General features: G+C 47.4%; 2 protein-coding genes across 6 annotated transcripts in view; one reads left to right on the top strand and one right to left on the bottom strand.

The window, feature by feature from the left end:
• The window catches only part of PPAT (phosphoribosyl pyrophosphate amidotransferase), a 320,661-nt gene extending 319,290 nt beyond the window's left edge, over window positions 1-1,371 (bottom strand). For both annotated transcript variants that reach the window (XM_083367256.1, XM_083367257.1), the window contains exon 1: window positions 1,074-1,371. In XM_083367256.1, coding sequence (XP_083223382.1) covers window positions 1,074-1,201 — 128 coding nt within the window. In that variant the 5' untranslated portion in view covers window positions 1,202-1,371. The remainder of the gene's footprint in view (window positions 1-1,073) is intronic.
• PAICS (phosphoribosylaminoimidazole carboxylase and phosphoribosylaminoimidazolesuccinocarboxamide synthase) overlaps window positions 1-10,164 on the top strand; it is a gene marked incomplete at its 5' end in the record, with an annotated part of 69,672 nt that overhangs the window by 46,520 nt on the left and 12,988 nt on the right. Inside the window, 3 exons of one of the 4 annotated variants that reach the window (XM_083367232.1) lie at window positions 2,908-3,190; window positions 3,672-3,723; window positions 8,165-8,362. In XM_083367232.1, the coding sequence (XP_083223358.1) occupies window positions 3,705-3,723; window positions 8,165-8,362 (217 nt within the window). Of the gene's footprint in view, window positions 1-2,907; window positions 3,247-3,303; window positions 3,365-3,671; window positions 3,724-8,164; window positions 8,363-10,164 lie in introns of those variants that run through there. The other 3 variants (XM_083367234.1, XM_083367233.1, XM_083367231.1) reach the window with 3 other exon arrangements.

Below are 10,164 nucleotides of genomic sequence, written 5' to 3' on the forward strand. Positions count from 1 at the left end.
CTACCAATATCCCCAGCCTGCAGCGTCAAGAAATTTGAAAAAGACATTGGATTAGAGAAAGCCAATATAAAATAAAGCACAGATATGAAGTAGATAAGTTGAGCATGTGTTTGCAAACAAGCAACTTCCTGAGAGGATGGGCAAGTGAGGCCGAAGTTGTTATCTTGTTGGGATGTTTCTGGGCAGAGTAGGCAGAACAAATATATCGCGCAGCAGGAAAGGATTATGGGCAGAGTCTGCAAGGGGTGGATATCTTGCAAAACAAAGCCATACAGTCCCTTTTATCTAACCTTTGCTTTTGTACTTTTCTATGGCTGAAACCAAGGGTAAACCAGATTGCCAAAACTGATTTGGGCCCAACGCTCTACAGCGGGCCTCTTTAAAAAGATTGCTGCTGTAGATCCACAGCCAAGTCAATGGATCCGAAGATAATCCTGGCTTATTGAGCCACCATCCAGTTCAGACAGGAGATACAGATCTTCAGCAAGTTTTAGAGGCTCTTAAAGCGGTTGAAGAAGTACCTGTAAACTTTGATCAGGAAGAGCTCTTGGCCATCCTAGAATTCTGAGGAAGGGTTAGGATCCTTTGCATAATCGGGAAATACACTTTAATCTTACCAAGCACTTCGTTTTCTTGGAATGGGGGGGTGGGGGGAGAAAAACAGGAAGAAGGGCTCAGGTTGCATATGCATATGCATGCGGGGGTACGCAGAGTGCATATGCATGGGGGGCACGCAGAGTGCATATGCAGGGGGGGTACGCAGTGCATATGCAGGGGGGGTACGCAGAGTGCATATGCACGGGTGGGGGTACGCAGAGTGCATATGCATGGGGTGTATGCAGAGTGCATATGCACGGAGGCGTTTACATCCTTTGCACACGTGCTTTAGTTATTTTTAGTTATTACCGGAGCAGACCCTACCGAACCGGCGCAGGTTTTAACTCTTAATCCCACCGCATTCCTCCCACTCCCTCTCTCTTTCCCACCCCCCCCCCACACACGGCCCTTCTTCCACGCTCCTCGCATGTTTCCCCCAAGGCGCCCCCCCCGCCCGCCCCCCGGTTCCTTCCTACCTGTGCTGCAACCCCACCAACCCCAGCGTGATCACATGGGGCACATCCAGCTCGGTGGGCCAGAAGCCGGCGGCGATGCAGCCGAAGACGCCGCATGCTTCCCGGATGCCCAACTCTTCGAATTCCATGATGCACGAGGCAACGGGCGCGCGTGCTTGTGCGTGCGTGTGTATGCGCGCGCGGATGCTACACGCAGTTTCCCTGCCCGCTGCTCGTCGCTTCAGCCGCCGCTGGAGTTTGTGGGAAAGAAGGAGAAAGAGGCGGGCGGGCTGGCTTGGCTGGCTGGCTGGCCGTTGCAGCGCCAGTTCCCTGCTCCCACCCCTCGCCTTATTTACATACACACACACACACAGAGAGAGAGAGAGAGAGAGAGAGAGAGAGAGAGACTCACTCACGTGGGGAGGGGGACACACAAACACACACAAACACACACACAGGCTCACTCACGTGGGGAGGGGGCCACACACACACACAAACACAGGCTCACTCACGTGGGGAGGGGGTCACACACACACACAAACACAGGCTCACTCACTTGGGGAGGGGGGCACACACACACAAACACAGGCTCACTCACGTGGGGAGGGGGCCCACACAAACACACACACAGGCTCACTCACTCACGTGGGGAGGGGGTCACACACACACACAAACACAGGCTCACTCACGTGGGGAGGGGGCCACACACACACACAAACACAGGCTCACTCACGTGGGGAGGGGGCCACACACACACACAAACACAGGCTCACTCACGTGGGGAGGGGGCCACACACACACACACACAAACACAGGCTCACTCACGTGGGGAGGGGGCCCACACAAACACACACACAGGCTCACTCACTCACGTGGGGATGGGGCCACACACACACACAGGCTCACTCACTCACGTGGGGAGGGGGTCTCTCACACACACAGGCTCACTCACTGACGTGGGGAGGGGGACACACACAAACACACACACACACACACACAGGCTCACTCACTGACGTGGGGAGGGGGACACATACACACACTCTCTCTCACGTGGGGAGGGGGGTCTCACACACACACACAGGCTCACTTACTCACGTGGGAGGGGGCCACACACACACACACACACAGGCTCACTCACTCACGTGGGGAGGGGGCCACACACACACACAAACACAGGCTCACTCACGTGGGGAGGGGGTCACACACACACACAAACAGACTCACTCACGTGGGGAGGGGGCCACACACAAACACACACACAGGCTCACTCACGTGGGGAGGGGGCCACACACACACATAAACACAGGCTCACTCACGTGGGGAGGGGGCCCACACAAACACACACACAGGCTCACTCACGTGGGGATGGGGCCACACACACACACACACAGGCTCACTCACTCACGTGGGGAGGGGGTCTCACACACACACACACAGGCTCACTCACTGACGTGGGGAGGGGGCCACACACAAACACACACACAGGCTCACTCACTGACGTGGGGAGGGGGACACACACACACACTCTCTCTCTCTCTCACGTGGGGAGGGGGCGGCCGGGTTGTTTTCCGTGTCAAGGAAAGCGCCGCCTGAGGCGAGTCGCGCGTCCCCGAGTCTTCCTCCCAACCCCGGGCCGGCGGGGCAAGGAGGGGAAGGAAAGGGCAGGAAAACAGGCGGGACCGCTCGGCTTTCCAACCTTTCCTCCTAACTTTTGGCGAAGTTTTGCAGCGGAACTTTCCCTCCCTCCCATCCTCTCACCCCCGCGGCGTTATTCAAACTTGGTGCCTTTTTTGACTTTTCACGCTTTGAGGGGTTGGGGGGGGTGTCGGGTCGGCGGGAGGGGAAAGGGGCGAGTGGGGTGAGGTGTTAAAAAGTGACTGCGGAAGGGCGGCTGGGGCCGCAGCTCTGAGGCGAAGGGACGCTTCCTCGCGGAGCAGAGCGAGCGAGGGCGGGCGGGCTCGTGGGTGAACTCTGGCGCGAAACAGGCCCGGGCCTGAGGGAACGAAACCTGGAAAAGGGCGCGCGGGCGAGGAGAAGGAAAGGACACGACTTCGTTTCCCACGTTACACTTTGGCAGCGCTGCCCCGAAGGCGGAGGAAGGGCGGAGGTGGAAGCCGCTCGCAGATTGGAAGGCCGAGGTAGCGCGGGCACCTTTCCCCCTTTTCCCCTCCCCGCTCGGAAAGAGGAGGTGACGGTGAGGGGAAAAACACACACACACACACACACACACACACACACACACACACACACACAAAACGCGCCCGGGGTGGTGCGGTTTCGGGGCGCCACCCCGCGCGAAGCCGCGGCCATTGGTGGGCTCCGCGGCTACTTTCCCCCCCTCTCTCCCCCCCCTTTCCTCCTCCTCCTCCTCCTCGCTTCGCCGGCCCCTTCCGCTGTGGCCCCCTTCTTCTTCTTTACGCAGCTCCGTCGCCAGTTCGAGACCCGGCTGTGTCTCTCTCTCTCTCTCTTCCACCTCAACCTCACGCCCTCCTCCCGCGCGCCCCCCGCCGCCCTCTCGGAAGCTTTCCCGGCGCCTCGCTCTTCTCCTCTTCTTCACGCGCGTTTCACTTTTTTTCCCCTGCTATTTTTTTTTTTGTTTTGTTTTGTTTTGTTTTTTAGGCGTCCCGGATCTCCTGCGCTCCTCTGGCCGCGATGCCTCCGATCCATTCAGGTGAGTTGGCTTCTTGGGCTGGGTTGGCTCGCTCGCCTCGGCGGGCTCCGCGGAAGGAAAGAAGGAAGGAAGGAAGGAAGGCGCCGCTGGCCGCGCTCGAGTTGGCCGCCTCCCTTGCCTCGCTCCCGCCTGAGGCGCCGGAGAGAGCCGCTTGCTTCGTCTCTTTTTCTCCGCCCTTCGCAGGTTTCGCCCTTAAGGAGGCCGCCGAAGTTTGTTTGTTTGTTTGTTTATTTATTTATTTTATTTTATTTTATTTTATTTATTTATTATTGAATTTCTATATCGCCCTTCTCCCGAAGGACTCAGGGCGGTGTACAGGGCAGGAAAAGCTTTACATGCAAAAGTTAAAATGAAATGAAATTAATTAAGCCCGAACAATCAATGGAAAGAAACTCTTTTTTTTTCCCCCCCCCGAGGGCGAAGCGAGGAGCAGCGCTGGGTCGGAACCCTCTCCTTGTCCTACTAAGCCAGGGGTCTTCAAACTTGGCCCTTTTATGACTTGTGGACTTCAACTCCCAGAATTCCTCAGCCAGCACGCCAAGTTTGGGCCAAGTTTGAAGACCCCTGTACAGATAGACCCCTGTCTATCTGTCTGTCTGTCTATCTATCTATGGGATCTGTCAGAACAACCAAATATAGTTCTCTTATGCATATTCTCCCAGTATCAGACTTTGTATGTATCAATTTAAGATTTGGATGGACAGCTTTTTTTTTAATTCCATTTATATCCCGCCCTTCTCCAAAGACTCAGGGCGGCTTACAAGCTTAGCAGTAGCCTTCATTCTATGTATATGCCTGCTTATTAGGGCTTTCACACACACACACACACCCCTCAAGCAGCGGCATTATTACAAAGTCAGCTTAATTGCCCCCAACAATCTGGGTCCTCAAAAGCTTCTCAAAAGACTGGAGAAATGTAAGTGAAGATTTCAAACAGCTATGCTAAAGCATTATTTTAGTCAATTAAAAATTCACTACATTTTGCAAACCTTTGAGATGTCTAGGTAATATTATCAAGTAAGCTGCTTAGAAAAGATGGAGTTACAGGGGGAAAAGTTGGATTGACATTATATCAGAAATCTGTCCAGAGACTTAAAATGTAAGATGGAACAAAACGATGTTCAAATTATTTTACCTGGTACTCAAAATTAGTTTTATAAATCTAGCTATTGCTCGTAATTATCACAATCTCTAGTAAAACAGAGATATCTCTAAACCTGTTTTCCTGAAATTATCACTGGAACATTCCATTGTATGTAGTTGCTATCTTTGCTTTTAAAATTTTTTACAGGAAAGACTTAATGGTTGCAGAAATGAATGGTCTTATTGAGTATTCTTGGGTTACCATCTGGATGTAAATCCTGTCTATACTTTTTTAGTGAACATGTTACATAGTTATCATATATGACTAAGGATAATCCTGTAAAAAAACTTAAAAGGGGAGAATGAATGTAAACTTGCAATCAACTTTTTTCACCCATGCATCAATAAGTTAGCACTAGACAGTTTCACTTGTCAGAAGTCTGGCAGTGGTATTTTATTTATGAAATACCCCTTTCATTGCTATACAATAACTTGTGTCTTTATAGATGCAGTAATAACTTTATCATGTTTTTTCCTTGGAAGCATAGGTGGGGCTACTAAAGTCACTAGTTAGATTCAAGTTATCATTACCCACTTTATCTTGAAATGTTTTATTTTGTTGACCTCTTGGGCCTGTTATTCCCCATTACAAATTATTTGCCCGTTTAGAGTTTGATCTTACTGCTGCTGTCTTGTTAGCCAATAAAGTAATAGACATTCGAGTCAGGAACAAAAGGCAAGGCAAATTCTCACTCCTTTAGTCACAACTGGCAAAGCTAGAGGTCCTTAACAGCAGGAGATTATTCTGAGGCTTTTTGTGGTCCCCACAGCTTTTGATGACTATGGTTCCTTAAAATTAGTAGCATTGCCCAGCATTTTGGGGTGATAATAAAAACTATAGCGTAAGGAAGACAGTTTAAGAACAAAAGCCAATCAACCTTCCTCCCTTTTTTAAAGATCAGCTCTGTATAAAGATTCTGGTCAACTTTGGAATATCACTTTGCTCAGTACAACTCCTCGTTACCCTGAAATGTGAAGGGAGGCCCCAAATAAGTAAAAGCTTCTGACAATTCTTTTTTTTATTAAAGAGTTTTACAAAAACAAAGTTTTACAATATATCACCAAATCCCCCCCACCCCATACCCGCCCACTTCCCCCCCACTTCCCAGAGCTAAATACAGGATTTTAGTTACAATAATCATATTCTAAATAAAAATTATGCATAATATACAATTAACCAAATTCATAATGTGCTTTAACTCCCCTTTAACATAACTACAAAGTACCAATAACAATATCCCACTAAAATCTACTCATAAGCTAAATGGAACTTTTTAGTCCCATATTTATTTATTCTGAATATAATCTATCCATCTCCTCCAAACTGAAATATATCTTTCCTGTGAATGATCTTTCAAATAAGCAGAAATCTTAGACATTTCTGCAAGATTCGAAACTTTAAACACCCATTCTTCTATAGTAGGCAAACTATCCTTCCAATATTGTCCCACCAGTACTGCTGTTATCATGTTCAACATCAAGTTAGTTTCTTTAACATCACAATCTACAATACCCAATAAAAACAATTGCGGAGAAAACTATCTTTCTCTTAAAAATCATGTGGTGGACTTGTAGAAATATAAAAGCTTTCTGGATCAAAATTTGGTGGAACATTCAAAAGCTTCTGACAATTCAACATTTTAAAGAGAGGTGAGGTTGAATGTCTTTTTGCCTTAGAACCAATCAAGGTTGGTTCCCAAAAATGTCCTTGCAAGAAGGGTACAATGTAACAGTGATTACAGCCAGGTTTGCTTGGTTCAAAGGAAAAAGAGCTGAGGTTTCATTTTGAGGGAAAGAGGTAACTGAAGAAATGTAGCAGATGTTTTTATTTTGTCTCCCCAAAGTTAAAACCAGGGCAAAAAAAAAGTTTATATAGACTTATTTTTCTTCATAAGTGTAAGTGGAGAATTATCACAGCCTGGAAACTGAACAGACCACACAAGAAAAGTGTAGTAGAATGGTTGCTCTGCATGGCTATCTGGATTATTTGATAAATTGCATTCAGCAACCCATTTGTTAGGAACTAAAAAGACTGCAACTCTTGTTTCCTTCTCAGAAGGCTTCTTATAGTCCTTCAGGAAAGGGCAGTATATAAATCTAAATAAATAAAATAAAATAAAATAAATAAATAGTGGGGCATGATTCTCTTATCAGTTAAAAGCAACATCAAAACAAGCCTTTTACAAAATTCACGGCTCATGCTAAGACATAATGACTCGCAGCTCTCCCTGGAAGATCACATAGGAGCTGTGACCAAGGGGGCCTTCTCCCGGGTTCGACTAGTTCGCCAATTACGGCCTTATCTGGACCTGGATGCCTTACGTACAGTCACCCATGCTCTTGTGACCTCTCGCCTAGACTACTGTAACGCTCTCTACTTGGGGCTGCCCTTGAGATCCACTCGGAAGCTTCAACTGGTGCAAAGTGCAGCGGCACGAACACTCTTGGGAGCCTCCCGATACTCCCATATCACACCTCTCCTCCGTGCACTGCACTGGCTTCCAGTTGCCTTCCGTGTGAAGTTCAAGGTGCTAACAATGACTTACAAAGCCCTACATGGCATGGGTCCGGACTACCTACGGGAGCACCTTCTGCCAATGTCAGCACCCCACCGTCCTGTGCGCTCCCACAGAGAGGGCCTCCTCAGGGTGCCACCGCTCAAGGAATGTCGGCTGGTGGCCCCCAGGGGGAGGGCATTCTCAGTGGGTGCGCCAGCCCTCTGGAACAGCTTACCAACCGAAATCCGGATGGCCCCCGACCTCCGCACCTTCCGGCGCGAATTAAAAACTTATCTGTTCCAGCAGTCCGGCCTGGCCTGATAGCTCTAATCTGGGGTCCCAGTTTGTATTTTACTATTGTTTGTTTTCACTATTGTTCATTCTGTATGCCTACCTTATTCTGTACACCGCCCCGAGTCCCTCGGGAGAAGGGCGGTTTATAAAAACAAATAAATAAATAAATAATAAAATAAATAATGTGTCTTTTTTAAAAAAATGGCTAGGTTTGACAGGAGAACATATTCTGAGAATAAAGGCATGGTTTATACATTGCTTATTAGCAAGCCAAAGCAAAAAAAAAAAAAGGCATTTGGTGAACAAAATGAACGAGAGGCGGTTTTTGATCCTCAAACAAAATGTCAAATTGCAGACAGTAGAAGGCTTCCCAAATTTAAGATGCCCTAAATATAATAGAAAAGTCTTAGAAAGCATGCAGAAATTTCTCTATAAACTTTAAAATTCAGTGCCTTGTTTTCACATAGGTTCGTGATGTAAATATCTCCCTCAATTATTTTTTCCAGAACTTAAACTAGGCAAAAAAGTAAATGAGGGAAAAACGAAAGAAATTTATGAATTGCTGAATTACCCAGGATGTGTTCTGCTGCAATCAAAAGACCAAATAACTGCCGGAAATGCGGCTAGAAAGAACGTCATGGAAGGGAAGGCTGCAATCTCAAATACAACAACATCTTGTGTGTTCCAGTTGCTTCAAGAATCTGGTAGGTGGTGGAAAAGTTAATCCTCATGCAGAAGAATGTTGTTGTTAGTTGTGAAGTTGTGTCCAACCCATCGTGACCCCATGGACAACGTTCCTCCAGGCCTTCCTGTCCTCTACCATCTTCTGGAGTCCCTTTAGGCTCACGCCTACTGCTTCAGTGACTCCATCCAGCCACCTCATTCTCTGTCTTCCCCTTCTTCTCTTGCCCTCAATCTTTCCCAGCATTAGGCTCTTCTCCAGTGAGTCCTTCCTTCTCATTAGGTGGCCAAAGTATTTGAGTTTCAGCTTCAGGATCTGGCCTTCTAAAGAGCAGTCAGGGTTGATCTCCTCTAGGACTGACCGGTTTGATCGCCTTGCAGTCCAAGGAACTCGCAGGAGTCTTCTCCAGCACCATAGTTCAAAGGCTTCAATTCTTTGGCGCTCAGCCTTTCTTATGGTCCAACTTTCACAGCCATACATTGCAACTGGGAAGACCATAGCCTTGACTATATGCACTTTTGTTGGCAGGGTGATATCTTTGCTTTTTAGTGTGCTGTGTAGATTTGCCATGGCTTTCCTCCCCAGGAGCAAGCGTCTTAATTTCTTGGCTGCAGTCCCCGTCTGCGGTGATCTTGGAGCCCAGGAAAATAAAATCTGTCACTACCTCCATTTCTTCCCCAGCTATTTGCCAGGAATTGAGAGGGCCAGATGCCATGATCTTGGTTTTCTTCATGAACTTACTTTTCTTGCAGAAGAGTAACCCTGTATATAAAGCAATAATGTCCTCACTATATGGAAACTATTTTTGCTATATAGCAGGGGTGTCAAACTGCCGGCCTGCGGGCTGGACGCGTCATGACAAAACCGTGCCCACCCCATTGCCGGCAATGGGGAAAAAGTTCCAATACGTCACGTGACGTCGCGAGTTTGACATGCCCGCTATATAGGAAACTTGCATGCTAATTTTTCTTGGCTTTATTATAATTAAAGAGATCCTGTGACTATATTTTAGTCCTAAATTTATAGTCCTAGACCAGATAACATTTTGACATAAAACAAATTGGAATAACTAGGATATTTAGTAAAAGTGGAAATAATAATCCTTGGCTTGCTACTGCATAGAGAGGATAAGAGAGCAATTATTCCACCACTGCTTAGACACAGTCTAATTGAAGAGGATTTTTGTGCATCTTCCTTCTGTAATGGCTTGTTGGAAGGGCATTGAATCTGGCTAAAGAAAAAGCCCTTCTGACTTTTGGGATCGTTACGTGACTGAATTATCTGGCTAGTTGGAGAAGCTGGGTAGGGCTGAGGTCAGCTTGCAGCTTTAAATTAATAGCCCCTCTTTGACATCACTTAGAGGACATTCATAGCCATGAAGCTCATGCTAATTCTGTAACCATCCTGAAAACAAGACCTGGTTATGTTTCTGTTGTAGAAACTTTGAAAAAGTGGTTTAACACCACCTAATAATTTTATGTATGCATTTCCCTACGAGTGCATTCATTCATTCATATGAGAGAGAGAGAGAGAGAGACCAGCCCAAGGTCACCCAGCTGGCTTTCATGGCTAACCCAGGACTTGAAATCACGTATGATTTCTTATGATCTATGCCAGGGGTAGGCAACCTTGGCTCTTTTATGACTCGTGGAATTCAACTCCCAGAATTCCTGAGCCAGCATGGCTCAACTTGGAAACCTCTCCCTTTCCCCTCAGCATGGCTGGCTCAGGAATTCTGGGAGTTGAAGTCCATGAGTCATAAAAGAGCCAAGGTTGCCTACCCCTGATCTATGCTATGGTTTTTTTTTTCCTATTTACATTGCA

The sequence above is a fragment of the Vipera ursinii genome (genome assembly GCF_947247035.1).
Source record: "Vipera ursinii genome assembly, chromosome: 7".
Classification (NCBI taxonomy): Eukaryota; Metazoa; Chordata; class Lepidosauria; order Squamata; family Viperidae; genus Vipera; species Vipera ursinii.